The sequence below is a fragment of the Propithecus coquereli genome, unplaced genomic scaffold, assembly GCF_000956105.1.
Source record: "Propithecus coquereli isolate 6110/MARCELLA unplaced genomic scaffold, Pcoq_1.0 Scaffold134, whole genome shotgun sequence".
NCBI lineage: Eukaryota > Metazoa > Chordata > Mammalia > Primates > Indriidae > Propithecus > Propithecus coquereli.
In genome coordinates this window covers 5,258,293-5,273,452 of record NW_012137636.1, presented here as the reverse complement: position 1 = coordinate 5,273,452, position 15,160 = coordinate 5,258,293, and the positions used below count along the sequence as shown (strand labels likewise).

The window sequence follows — 15,160 nt, the reverse complement described above, 5'->3', positions numbered from 1 at the left end:
TTTTAGTTGCCCAGCTAATTTCCTTCTATTTTTAGTAGAGATGGGGTCTCGCTCTTGCTCAGGCTGGTCTCGAACTCCTGAGCTCAAACAATCCACCCACCTCGGCCTCCCAGAGTGCTAGGATTGCAGTTGTGAGCCACCGCGTTCGGCCTAAATTTTTTGTAGAGGCAAGGACTTGCTATGTTACCTAGGCTATATTTTAGTTTTTAAGGTCCTGCAAGGAAAAATCTAGGTCCAATTTAAAGACCAAACAGAACAATGCCATTTTTAGAAGGGGCTTACATTAAAAAATCAGTTTTAGAGCTGTTTTAACACCTTGGATTTTTTGTTACAAAATCCCAGCTTTCTATAACAACTTCAAAGCACAAATTAAGCATATGGGATTTTAACTAACTGGAAAAGTTGATCAATTTGTTATCAATACACTAAAACCATGACATTTGCTGTGCTACATGACACTAAATATTCTGGATTACTGTCTGGAATGAATACAATGGAACACCAAATTCTAAATTATTTTACTGGAAATCAAAGTAAATTTGGGTAGTCAGTCAAATGCAAAATTGAATAAAAATAAATAAAATCCATACTTTTGGATAATCTTTCTAACAAGAAAGATGACTAAAGAGGGAAAACAGGCCGGGCATGGTGGCTCATGCCTGTAATCCTAGCTCTCTGGGAGGTCAAGGCGGGCGGATAGTTTGAGCTCATGAGTTCGAGACCAGCCTGAGCAAGAGTAAGACCCTGTCTCTACTAAAAAAATAGAAAGAAATTAGCTGGACAACTAAAAATATACAGAAAAAATTAGCCGGGCATGGTGGAACATGCCTGTAGTCCCAGCTACTCGGGAGGCTGAGGCAGGAGAATCGCTTGAGCCCAGAAGTTTGAAATTGCTGTGAGCTAGGCTGAAGCCACGGAACTCTAGCAGGGGCAACACAGTGAGACTCTGTCTCAAAAAAAAAAAAAGAGGGAAAACAGATTTCTCAACTGGTGGAAAAGTTGAACCCTGTAGAAGATAACTGTAGAATAGTAAAGATATCGTTTATTCACAAATAACTGGTCAAAACCCTTGCAAGATTTCTATTACCATACTCCAGAAGGAATAGATGAATTCTTATAAATACCAGATGTGTATAATATGTGTATATATGTTTATATAAATAAATATAAAAACATTCAAAACAAAATAAGGGGGGGTGCAATGGCTCATGCCTGTCTGTAATCCTAACACTTTTGGAGGCTGAGGCCATTAGATCATTTGAGGCGAGATTTGAGACTAGCCTGGGCAACACAGTGAGACCCCATCTCTAGAAAAAAATGTAGCTGGGCATGGCGGTTGGTGCCAATAGTCCTAGCTACTCCAGAGGCTGAGGCAGGGGGATCGCTTGAGCCTGGGAGTTTGAAGTTGCAGTGAGCTGTGATCATGCCACCGTACTTCAGCCTGTAAATGAATGAATAAATAAAATGTTTTCCTTTAAAATGTATTTCCTCTTGAAAGTGCTTGCATCTTATCGAGAAAATAGAAAGGTTTCATTAGTGCAGTCCCAATCCTCTAATGGCTAACCACACAATTTTAAATGGTATAAAGATTCTCCCTTAACTGTCTTTGCTAGGGGCCATGTGTAGTACTTAAAATTCATATACCACTATCTTTTTAGACTGGGTCTTGTTGCTGTTTTGCCCAGGCTGACCTCAAACTCCTGGGCTTAGGGAATCCTCCTGCCTCAGCCCCCCAGAATAGGTGGGATTATAAGCAAGTGGTACCACACCCAGCTCTACTGCTGTTTTTTTAATCACTGACACTTAGTTTTATTTAGTTTCAAGTGCTGGGTTTTTCTTTTAGGAGACAAAATTACAGTTTCTACTATTTCCCTAAAAGTTTATTATTATTAATGCTTTATATTTATGCTAAGTTAATTTGAAAGCAGGTAAATGCTCTCTGGAGAGCATAAAATATGGAAATAATGTTCATGAATAAGAATGAACCAAGTAAAACACTATAAAGTTATGTATCATTCAATATAAAAAAGGTATATGAAAGATACATATGATTACATTTCCCTCAGAGCCTTATCCTTCAAACACCTAAACTGCATATTGGAGCAGGCTTCTCTACCCAGTAGGAAACTTCCAATGGGTACTCAAGCTTTGTTCCAAAATCTTTGTTTTTACCAAGACAGTAGCCTTTCCTGGTCAAAAGGGCACAGAAAGAACAGGTGATATCTGCATAGGCATGCCTGACTGGAATGGAGAGTTAAACTAAGTAGAGAGTGAGAAATGATGGCCATTAGATATGAGAAAGGACTTGAAACTGCAGGAATCCAAGAGAGGTTGGGGAAAGGGAAGAATACAGGCTTACAACTATATATTGTAATTCACCCCCAAACACCAGTGTCATTTACACAAAATTTTACCGTCTGTGAATAAACTTCTAAATAGTCATGTGCCACGTAATAATGTTTTGGTCAATGATGGACCACACAGACGATGGTGGCCCCGTAAGATTATAACAGAGTTGCCTTGTACAGGTGTAGCATTATTTATATCTTACATTTTTATTGTACCTTTTCTATATTTAGATATGTTTAGACACTTACACAAATGCCAATGTGTTACAATTGCCTACAGTATTTGGTACAGTAACATGCTGTACAGGTTTGTAGCGTAGGAACAATATGCTATACCATATAGTCTAGGAGTTGGGTACAGAAAAAGGTAAATGGATGGCTAAGGAAAGAGTAGAGGTTTTATAATGAAGGCTTAGGAGAGAGAAAGAAAGAGGAGAGAAAATAAGATCACAGTATACAAATTATGGCCCACTAGTGTTCATAATATGACAGCAGGATATAAGACAGGCTGATAGTCTGCACTTTAGTATAATAATTACAGCTACTATTTATCAAACAGTTACTATGGGACAAATATTACTAGATGTTTCACATACTTTAATTCATACTCACAACTCAATTTCCTACTCACAACTCAAGATAGATACTAGTATTTCCCATTTTACAGCTATGGAAAATAAACCTAGGCTACAAAAGACTAAGGGACTTGTTTAAAGTTAGTTTGTTCAAGACTTGGCAAGGTTAAATAACTTGTTCAAAGCAACACCATTTGTAAGTGGAAAAGCAAGTATCTGAAGCCGGGATCTGTTTATACAAATAAATTATTTGCTTTTGTGCTTTACTCAACCATATCATAAAATTTTAGGCAGGAATTTAATATCTCCTGAACCAGGGTCAGCCAGTAAACAGTTTTAGTTTTGTGGCCCAAGAGACACACTTTAGGATATTATAGAGGTACTCACGTAACAAGAGAAAAAAATAAATTTCCACAACCTTATTGATGAAATTCAAATTACAATAACACAACTAAGTGCATTTTTCTGTAATATAGGTCTACTGATGAGAAGCACAGAATCTTTTTGGGTAACACTTCGCTTAATTGGGGTCCAAAGTTAGCACTACCTATCATCAAATCTATTGCAAATGTTCATTTGTAATGCAGATATGTAATAAGATTTTACATATTTCAGCACTGAAAATATCTTTTCATACAAATATATGGGTGGTACTTGAAATACTGTCAAGTTACAGATGAGTCACTGGGATTTGCAATGTGCCAAAATGTAGCGTGAAGTGATCCAGTCAGTCTCTGTCACAGCTACTCAACTTGTTCATGTTATTGCATGAAAGAGCAACAGACAATATATAAATGAACAATCATGGCTGTGTTCCAATAAAACTAATTTAAGGACACTGAAATTTGAATTTCATACAGTTTTCACATGTCACAAAATGGGATTTTAATTTTCTTTCTTAGCTATTTCCTTTTCATTCTCACAGTGTCATCTACTTGGCACCCAACATTTCATTTTCCATTAGAAAACGCCATTGACTTGATGGGAGTATATCAAAGGGACATAAGAGCCAATTGACAGAGCTCTCAATGGCCAAAGCTAGAACCATGTCAGCAACAAAATAAAATAGTACTGGATTATAAGCCAAAACATAAGTATCTTTGAGTCTATACTGACATAAATATGACTGCATAAGGAAATAAATAGGGGAGAATAGACAAATCTCTTGTACATAAGAATTCCAAATAATTTATGTAGATACTTCACCCTCAAGGATGTGGAGCATAATTCCCCACTCTGTAAGTGTGGACTTCTCATAATGACTTCCTTCCAAAAAACATAGCATAGAAAGGGAGAGGGGAAATAATAGTGGAGAAACCTGACAAACATTACCTCAGCCAGGTGATCAAGGTTAAAGTCAAAAATCATGTTGATAGTATGGACCCTTAATATGATGTGATGGAAATAAAACTTCACCTGTGGTCTTCCTCCCCCAAACCCATAACTCCAGGTCATCATGAGAAAAACTTCAGACAAATTCCAACTGAGGGAAATTCTTCAAAACACCTGGCCACAACTACTCAAAACTAAAGAACACAGACAAGCAAAGTCTGAGATACCATGACAGCCAAGTGGAGAGAAGGAGACATGATGACAATAATGTAGTATCCTGGAGGGGATCCTGGGACAGAGAAGGACAAGTAAAAACAAAGGAAATCTTTGAATCCATGAATTAATATAAATATATTGGGGACAGGATATGTCTCAGGAGTTTTGCAGAGCTTTGCCCTGAAGGAATATGTGAACATGTTAGTTTGCATATCAAAAGCTGTTGCACCTCAGGAGGGCATCTCTGAAAGACAGTAGGGGCTGTATCCCACAAGGCGCTGCTTTCTCAGACTTAAAGGTTTGGATTTGCTTTGTAAAGCAAAGCAGATCTGTTAAAAACTACAGGATGAGAGCTGACCAAAGAGTGCCCGCCTGGAACAGACAGCCGCCCGAACAGCCCGCCTATGGCCCAAGGGGCAGTTTCTGCTTAAAACTCCGGACTACCTGTCTCCATTCACAATAACCTGATAAAGAAAATATGGAGCCAATATATCTCTGTTTAACCCCTCTGTTAAGTGATAAATTTACCTTAGAACTTAGAAGTTAATCTTTGAAAGATTTTGTAACCATTTGTTCACATAGATAGAATTAGTTAAAGGATCTGTAGAAGCCTTTTGAAAAACTGTTAACCTAAGGGGAACTACCTGCTGTTATGTAAATCTGTTACCTCTGGCAACTGATCACTGTTACCTATAAATGACCATGTAAGACTTCATTCCTGGCCTTTGAGATTGACAGAGAAATCCAGGCCCCCTGAGCACCTGCTTGGCCTATAATCTTTACAAATCTATAAAACTATACCTTTGTCTCTGTGTGTTCTTTTATTTCCATTATTTTCAATTTTCTATTATTTTCTTATCCCTTGCAACCCTACCAAAGGGACCCGGTTTTTTGTGGGGAGCTTGGCCACCTCCCTGCAGAAATCTGAATAAAGTACAGGCATTTAACAGTGTAGCAATATTTGTTCATTAACTGTAACATAATGTAAGATGTTAACAATAGGAGAAACTGGGTGTGGGATATGTAAGAACACTGTGCTTATCTACTCAATTTTTCTGTAAATCTAAAATTGTTACAAAATAAAGTTTACTTAAAAATAAACTATATTAACTCTGATAGTTACATGGTGTCATGGAACACACAAAAGGATGATTAGGCTTGGAAGGAAACAAATAGCCAACTTCACCAACTGGTTCCTCTTATCTCTACTCAGGACATCTCCAGCATGTCTTCTGACTGGCTTCCTCTGTACTTTAATCTTGCTGCTCTAAAGGACTGTTTCAGCTGTAGCACGCATAGCCCACTAGCAATTTCCTCATGTTTCTCAATGTAAAACTCTTGAAAGACAATGCATCATTTTGAGCCATGTCCCAAAAGTCACTGGTTCTCTTAGCCAGCTAAAGATAGGCCCACCTTGGTTACGTAGTTTCTGGTTCCATTTTTTGTGACCAATATGAGGTATGTCCACTGAACATGATGGCTTTGTACAGATTGTCTGAGGGAGAAGGGTAGAGGATAGACAGAGGAGGGTAGGGGATGGGGAGAGCAGGCCCTCTAAAACACAGCTGTTACAAAGAGATAGAACCAGGATTCGATCCCAGGCAAATAATTATCCCACTTGAAGAGGCAAACTATTAAAATGGCAAAAGTTAACATAAAGCTCTTTTCACTTTTTCCATTGAAAAGCTGCCAGCAAGCTACACATATATTACAATCTGAATTACAATGTGTCACATAAACATGTAAATATTGACTGATTTCTATAGCACAAACGAGTAAAGTTAGTATTCCTGATGGACCTTCATTATTTTTCACAAAAATAGTAAACTATTCCTAGGATGGTATCATTAAAGGATTTTGTGAAAGCATTTTTTTAACCAACAAGACCAATCAGACAAGAAGACATTGATTTTTAACCCCACTTGGTTTAGAGAAGTGATATAACAAATAATTCCACAGTTTAAGTATATACAGGAAGGTATAGCAATTAGTTTTGTGGTTCCCCCCCACATATGCACTATTAACTCTGGGTTGTGAGCAAAACAAAAATCCTTGAAGGTCTCTAAGCAGGACAGCAACAAGAGCAAAATGAAACTTCTGAGACGAAAACATTTGCTGCTGTGGGTATAGAGAGGTGGAGAAAAGAAGTTATAATAACACTTTAGAATTATTAAGACCCTTTAGAAATAAATTAATTAAAAAATCTAGGAATGTTATTGGAATATGAGATGTGGGTTTTCATTTTTAAGAGACGGTGTCACTGTGACCCTAAGCTGGAGTGCAGTGGCTATTCACAGGTGGGATCACAGTGCACTAGAGCCTCCCACTACACTCTTGAACTCATTGCCTCAAGTGAATCTCCTGCCTCAGCCCCACCCACCATGAGCTGTGACTTCAGCTACTTTTAATTATGCAAAAGTATTTCTGTACTCGACCTGAGGCTAATACCAACCAAGAGGATAAACTGTCTCTTTCATCAGTTTGAACATAGGACAGATGCTGAAGAATTCCAAGTATTAAACCTAAAATGATATTCAGTGTACACATTTTCACTTTTTTTCTATCATAAACATGTGAACCCAGACGTTCACACGTATAGTGCACAATCAGGAGTATACCCAGGATCACACATTCCAGTAAATACATTAGAATATAAATCAGTGTGGAACTTGTCTTTCTGAGTGGAATCTAATTAAAGAACAAAACTAAACTCAACGCCTCCAACACTGGAACAAATTACTTATAATTTACCTCACACGGAATTCTTGAGACACATTCGATAAAACTGGAAATGAATTTCAAAAATTTTTCAAAAATTCACACAAGAGCGATGGAGGAAAAAATGAACACAAAGATACTTCTTGGGAGTTTGAGATAAGAAGGAGTAACATTCAAATATAAAAGAAACTATCCTGAATTCCTACTAGATTGATTGGCATTCCTGTAAACACTTCAGACAATGCACATTTTCATAATTTAACTCATGGCAGCCCCGACGTAAAGCAGCTACTCTTCTGTGGTTATCACAATGGGATTAACTGCAACGGTTTGACACCGATGCGGGGCGAAGGGGAGAGGGAGAGAGGAAGCAACCTGCCCAGGACCTGCAGTTTATCTCTGGAGAAACAGGTTCTGCAGCACAAGGTAGCTGGTCTTCGAATCATCTGTTTCCAGCATTGCTGTTTCAATGGAGACATAACAAAGACCACCGGCACCCGAGTGCCACAGTCGGGCATTCAGCCCTAGTCACCGAGCCCGCAGAGTCGCCGCACGCGGGGCGACCGGGTCCCCTAAGCTGTGTGCCCCTAGCTAGCGAGACCCTAGCCTGATCAGCGACAGCGGTGGCTCCCCACCGCATTCGAGCAGCGGTCCAGAGCAGGTAGGAGAGGCCGACCGGAACGCCCAGCCTGAGCCTCGGGCGGTCTGGGCATGTCGACTCCCCGCACTCACCATCTCGATGATCTTGGTCTTCCGCCCGGTCTTCCTCTTCAAGGTGAATATGTACTGGGCCAGCACCACCCCCGCCACCAGGGCGCACACACTGGCGCTCGCTACCGCGCCCACCCTCGCTACGGCCGCCCGGTCCATGGACGCGGCCCTAGTGCGCCTCCCGGCGGGAAAAGAACAGGCCGCTCGCGGTCACTGGGAGCCTCAGAAGCGTGGAGTACCAGGGCGCGCCCAGGAGAACCGCCCGACGCCCCGCCCCAGGAAGGCCCCGCCCACGAGCGCCGAGGGGCGGGGCCGGGAACGCAGCGGAAGAGCCGGGACCTGGCTCAGATTCTTGGCGGGAGGCTGGTGCTTGGCAGGTGCGTCTGAGTTAGTGCTGCAAGGACAGGGAAGGGAATTGCATTAATTATCTCTCCCCGCTAATGAGGACTAGGCGGTCGTTCAAACGAGCCCCACCCCAGTAGAAATCTGATTCCAACCGCGGCCCGCTCAGAAATCGTTCTCCGCCTTCCACGCCTCGGCCACCCTACACTTCAGCCCCCAGAAGGCGCCGCGGGGCAGCGTCTGACTTGCGCAGTAGCGTCCGTTGTAAAGCGCTATGACAACAGGGCGAAGATGGCTTGGAGTTAGGCTGGAGTGGGGAGGTGTTCCTTCCGCTGTGGCTATCGGTTTTCTGCTTCATCCCGCTCGCCTCCTCCTCCATAATCTCCTCCTCTTTGCGAGCAGCAGGACTTGCAGTTGTTCTCGTCTGCCTAGTATCTACCAAGGGATAGATGCCGTTTCCTCTGCTTGTCTCTGGGGGTGACAGGGAGTGCTGGGAGCTTCTTGGGGAAATTGCTCCAACTCTGTGGAGCTGGTGGTGCTGCCTGGTGAGGCTCTCTCTTTGCATGAAAGGAGGAACAAGTTTCAGTTAGGACAAGAGGAAATATTTGTAGGGGCGGAAAAATTGTTTCCTTCTACCCTTCTAGGTTTTTTTGGCTGGTCTACGAATTAAATTGACATGCTAGCAGAAAAAACCCAAACTCCGTAAAATAATTTAAAGAGGTTTATTCTGAGCCAAATATGAGTGACCAATGGCTTGAGGAACCATACCCAAGAAACCTTGAATAAGTGGTCCTGAGGTGGTTGAGTTACATACAGTTTGGTCATATACATGTTAGGGAGACAGGAGTTGCAGGTAGATAGTTAAGTCAATACACAGAGGGTTTACTTTAGTTTGGCCGGAAGAGGTGGGAGATCTTGAAGGCAGGGGCGGTAAAAGGCTGTATATAGGTGGGTTTGATTTGTTATTGGTTAAAGAAAGAAAGCCTTGTGTAAAGACGTGGAGTCACTAAGAAATGCTTGAGTTCACATAGGGGGAGTTCCGAGCGGGCACAATGGCTCACACCCGTAATCCCAACACTTTGAGGGGCTGAGGAGGCAAGGGGTGGATATCGCTTGAGGCCAGGAGTTTGAGACCATCCTCTGCAACATAGCGAGACCATCTCCACAAAAAAATAATAAATTAACCAGGTGTGGTGGCACATGCCTGTAGTCCCAGCTGTTTGGGAGGCTGAGGTAGGAAGATTGCTTAGGCCTAGGAGGTCAAAATTGCAATAAGCTATGTTAGTGCCACTGCTCTTCCAGCCTGGGTGGCAGAGCAAGACTCCGTCTCAAAAGAGAAAGGAATGGGGTCTGTTAATCAGACAGCAAGCTACAATATACTCAAAGTGATCTGTTAAGCAATTTGATGGCATGCAGGCATGAATTAACTTTTGCCTTGGGTGGCCTTGGATTCAGTTTGCAATTTGGTATAAACTTCAAAAGGAAGGGGGCATAAGGAGGTGTATCCAGGAACTTAGTTTTCTGGTTTTTCTGAAGTTCCCTTGGCCAAGAGGGGTTTTGATCAGTCAAGGGAGGCTTAGGATTTTATTTTTGGTTGACATTCTATAGACCGTCCCCCGCACCCGCCTTTGGTTAAGATTTGCCAAGCATCAATGGCCAAGCTTTTTTGTCCCATCATTGCCAGGGTGGTGTGGCTACCTTCTCTGGATTCATCCTGTCACTCAGTGACCCTTATGGCCAAAGAACTGAGAGCCAAAAGTCTTACAGCCAGAAAATGATCTAGGGCAGACAGCAATGGAGGTGGGCAGGTACTCATTAACCTTTTAAACTGTTTAAGCAAGGTAAGAGTTAAAAACCAAAAGCTGAAGACAAGGGTACAAAATTAACCCCTCTATAAGCATTGAGCTATTGTAATCTTGGTTTTAGTTGCAGACTTGTAGCAATTTGTTATACAAAATATAAACATTGTGTTAAAAAACCATTTAAGGAATTTAGAGACTTTTGTTGTACTACCATGCCATCTCTTTAGTAATCTCTGCATAAACATTATAACTGGGAACGACTATTCCCAGGAGGCTTTGCCACTAGGTATCTCAGTATCTTCGTGGTAATTTTCTTTTAGTTTTATGGGAAAAAGAAAAATCTTTATGGTTGGGATGTATGGAAATGGGCCACACAGTGGCCCAAGAGGCAAAGTCTCCCAAATTGCCTGCTGGTTAGGCATCTGTATGCATGTCCTTGACTTGGAGGATCTGAACTAATTCCATCCCTCAAAATCAGCCCTTACAATCTCACATGCCCACCTCTTCCATAGTAGTTTCTAGGTCTAGAGGGAGGATGTTTGTATTATTTTAGCAGCAGGGCATTGGCAATGGATAACAGATTGTGCCCAGTGGGATTGAATAGTTTTCAAATTCTGGAGATATCAAGTAAACTTTGCTATTTACTTAATTTTATTTACTTAAATAAAACAAAGAATTAGTAACATTTTAAACAAAAAATCATAAAAAATATTTCAATCCTCCATTAGTTTAGTCCCATGTAATTGACTCTTGTGCTGCTTGCAGTTGTGTTTGCAGTCTTCATGAATATATCAGCTTTTTAATAGACTCCTGGAGGTTTTTACCTGGTCCAATGGTATGATCTCCAAAGTTATCAGAAACCTGTATTCAAGAGTACTTATCATTGGCTGAGTGCGGTAGTTCATGCCAGTAATCTCAGCAATTTGGGAGGCCAAGGGGGTAGGATGGCTTGAAGCTAGGAGTTCAAGATCAGCCTGGCCAACATAGTTAGATCCCATCTCTCCAAAAAAATGAAAAATTAGCCAGGCATAGTGGTTTGTGCCTGTAGTCCTAGCTATGTGGGAGGCTGAGGCAGGATGATTGCTTAAGCTCAAATGTTTGAGGTTGCAGTGAGCAGCAATTGTGCCACTATTCTCTAGCCTGGGCAACAGAGCTAGACATTGTCTCAAAAAAAAAAAAAAGTATCATTGTCCTTTCCATGACTTTCCTTAAAGAAGCAGCACATTTTAGACTGTAGCTGATTATAAATCAGTATTTGAAAAGAGTCAAAGTAAAACAATAATCATCTGTGAATGTTGAAAGTCTTAGAATAGCCATGGTAAAGACACAGTTTGACATCCTAGTAGTCTGGGAGGCTGAGATGGGAGGATCCCTTGAGCCTAGGAGTTCAAGAGCAGCCTGAGTAAGAGTGACACCCTGTCTCTACTAAAAAATAGAAAAAATTAGCCAGGCTTGGTGGCACACACCTGTAGTCTCAGGTACTCGGGAGGCTGAGGTGGGAGAATCACTTGAGCCCAGGAGTTCAAGGTTGCAGTGAGCTATGATGACACCATTGTGCTCTAGCCCCGGCGACAGAGTAAGACTCTATCTCAAAAAAAAAAAAACCAAAAAAACAAGAAAATTTTGTTATTTCTGTGGCATACAACAATTTAACATAATAATCATAATTATTACTGGTAACACATACCAATACATGTCAGAATTTTAGGAATCTCATACAATTTTGGAACACATTAACACATTTATACAAATATAATCCAAAGAAAGTTAAATACCATTTCATATTCGTCAATGCTTCCTGTATAATTTTAACATACTAAAAATGTCTTTTTCCTTGCCTTTGTATGCCTTTAAAATGCTGAACTTTCCAAGTCCTAAGGTCTGTAAAAATAAATAAATAAATATTAAATCCTGAAGGTTCCAAATTCCCCATCGGAAAAAACAGCCACAGCTCATCTGCAGTTCATGTTTTTCCTGGGCTCGTCCTCAGCTTTGGCTTAATAAACCTCCATTGATTGAGATTTTTGCCTTAGTCACTTTCTTGGGTCAACACCCTGATCTGATTGCAATATATTATGTGTATCGAAACATCACTATGTACCCCATGAATATGTACAATTATTTGTCAATTAAAAAAATTTCTTATGCATTGCTGACATATGGGAACTGCCCTGGGGCTGGGGTCTACATCCTATTCATTTTTATAAAGGAGTACCCAACATATAGCCTTGATAATAAGGGAAAAAAAGTCTCTTCTCTTTCTCAGAAGTAGTCCCCAGTTAGACATAGTATCCATTCACATAAAACATTTAAGTAAAGAAGAAATAACTTCTTCACATAAATCCTGTTTAAACATTCCCATTTTCACCCTAACTTCTACCTCAGTCCAGTCAACCCTAACACTTTCATATTCTGTCCATCTAATTGTAGCCCTAGTTAGGGCTTCGTCAATGTGTTTTGGTACCACAGTGAATGAGGCTTCCCTCTCAAGGAGTCCCAGAAATTTCGCCACCTCCTGACCGTTTTACCTACTCATGTAACTAAGACTGTGGGCTAACAACAAAGACTAGAGCTATGGGACCATAGTCATTTTGTCAGTCTTTATCTTGATTAATCTGTTTAATTATTGCCCTAGGTGATTCTGTGCGAGCCTTCTCATTGTAATATTTGCTTTAGGCTTTTAAAACTCATGCAAACTGTGGTCCTGTATGGTTTGGGGACCAGCAGGGGGGTCCATTGGTTGTTCTAACTTTCCTTGGTGCTGGACTTAATACTTTGTTTCAACTCTTTGAATGTCTGTTTTATTCGCCCTATTTCTTAATAATCATCTAAAGATTTCCACTCTGCAGGGATGAGTCCCTTTAATCTCCTCTCTGTCTTTCCCATTTTCTTGTTAATTAATTGAATATTTTTATTAGCTTCTGTAAGATTCATGAGGTCGAGGCTGAGACAGAAATTCAATTAGACTTCTAAGATTTTGCAGCAGAAAAGTAATATGGAGTGCTCATGTGACATATAAGAATGTTTTGTGATCCTAAATGTCTCCAAATGGAGTCACTTATGACAAATGACTCAGTCTACAGTGAATTTGCTGACCCCCGCAGTGATAAGCATATGTGTGGTGGACTGAAGTGATGAGATGACACCTGTTGTAGCCAGACACCTCAGAGACCTGGCAAGTGAAGCCAAAAGGCAGCTGAAGATAATGCCTATGGACACTCCTCTGGAGGGCCATAAAAACCACAATGAAAGTGACCATGGCTGAGACGCCTGCACAAGTTCTGCCCGTGAGAATTCTGAGGCCTCTTTTCTATACCATACCAGGCAGCTGCCGGAAGTTCTGAGAGGAGCAGCGACCTCCACCCTGGTTGGCATCCCAAGGGAAAACCAGGCCTGTCTGTAAGCTACTTGCTGTGGTTCATTCCCCCTCTCTCTTATTGCTGCCTGTGTGTGTTGAATATATTTGCATGATTGTTGATGTGCGAAGGCCTCACAGTAAACAATGATGCACAAGCATCTTTTAGTAATTGGCTGTTGAGTCCTTGGTGAAACCTCCCAGGTCTCCCCCCTTCACCGTTGGGGGTTAGCACTACTAGGCTGATTCAAACCTGATATGAGACCATGAAATAAGGACCCCTTAATCACAATATTTACCATAACCTGGGTTAACAGGCATATTCGGTGAGTGAATATGTTTATCGTAAAGCCAGACCTACATGTTTTGCATAGGAGCACATCAGCTGCTTCATCTGGGGTGTTCTACTTGGTATTTAGAGGGGGAGTTGGATAATCCCCCTTCTCAGGGTAAACACACTTTACAGTGGTTTTTATCCATTCTACCAGGCCAGCTGTCCTCTCAGGAATAACCTGTATTAATAGTAAAAACCAAACTCTGTAAACTAATTTAAAGAGGTTTATTCTGAGCTAATATGAGTGACTGTGGCCCAGAGAGATATAATCTTAAGAGTTCCTGAAACAGTGTGCCTGAGGCAGTTGGGTTACAGTTTGGTTTTACACATTTCAGGGAAACAGGAATTGCAGGTAAAATCATAAATCAACACATGGAAGGTATACATTGGTTTGGCCCAAAAAGGTGGGATATCTTGGAGCATGGGCTTACAAGTCATAGGTTGATTTTGAGATTCTTTAATTGGCAATTGGCCGAGAGTGTTAAGCTTTGTCTAAAAACTTGGAGTCAGTAGCAGGAATGCTTATAAGGGCATGTTATCTGTCATGTGATACTATGTCAGCAAAAAACCTGTTTAACTGGATTTTATGCATCGTAAGACATAACTTACCCCTTGCCTGGCGTGGCCTTATGGCTTGTTTATAATTTGGTATCTTATTGCCACAAAGTGTGTTTTCTCAGTCTTATGATCTCTATTTTAACATTAATGCTGGTCAGGCCGGGCGCGGTGGCTCATGCCTGTAATCCTAGCACTCTGGGAGGCCGAGGCAGGCGGATCGTTTGAGCTCAGGAGTTCGAGACCAGCCTGAGCAAGAGTGAGACCCCGTCTCTACCAAAAATAGAAAGAAATTAATTGGACAGCTAAAAATATATAGAAAAAATTAGCCGGGCATGGTGGCGCATGCCTGTAGTCCCAGCTACTTGGGAGGCTGAGGCAGTAGGATCGCTTGAGCCCAGGAGTCTGAGGTTGCTGTGAGCTAGCCTGACGCCATGGCACTCTAGCCCAGGCAACAGAGCAAGACTCTGTCTCAAAAAAAAAAACAAAACATTAATGCTGGTCAATCGTTGGGCCTAAACTCTAAAAGGGAGTGAGCATAACAAGGTGTGTCCAACCTCCCCATCATGAATGGAAACTCAGTTTTAGAGTTTTTCTGGGGTCCTCTTGGCCAAGAAGAGGTCCATTCAGTCAGTGGGGGGCTTAGGATTTTATTTTTAATTTACACCTGCTATGTGTGTATGACTGTTCCAAAGTGAACTGTTGGTCTTGCATCAACCTCAACAAGCTGTTTCACTCTGCAGTATTCAAAACCAAAGATAACTACCCTAAATTAGTAACTCTCAATATCCATTTTTGTAAAGTTTCTTCAGGGAGCTGATGATACAGATTTATAAAATGAGAAGACTCCTTTACACTATACTCCTGGTTTC

General features: G+C 41.2%; 1 protein-coding gene across 1 annotated transcript in view; it reads right to left on the bottom strand.

Moving 5' to 3' along the window:
* Positions 1-8,059, bottom strand: part of NT5C3A (5'-nucleotidase, cytosolic IIIA) — an 83,894-nt gene extending 75,835 nt beyond the window's left edge. The window contains exon 1 of the mRNA XM_012638757.1: positions 7,922-8,059. Within this exon, the coding sequence (XP_012494211.1) occupies positions 7,922-8,059 (138 nt within the window). The remainder of the gene's footprint in view (positions 1-7,921) is intronic.
* Between the last annotated feature and the right edge of the window lie 7,101 nt (positions 8,060-15,160).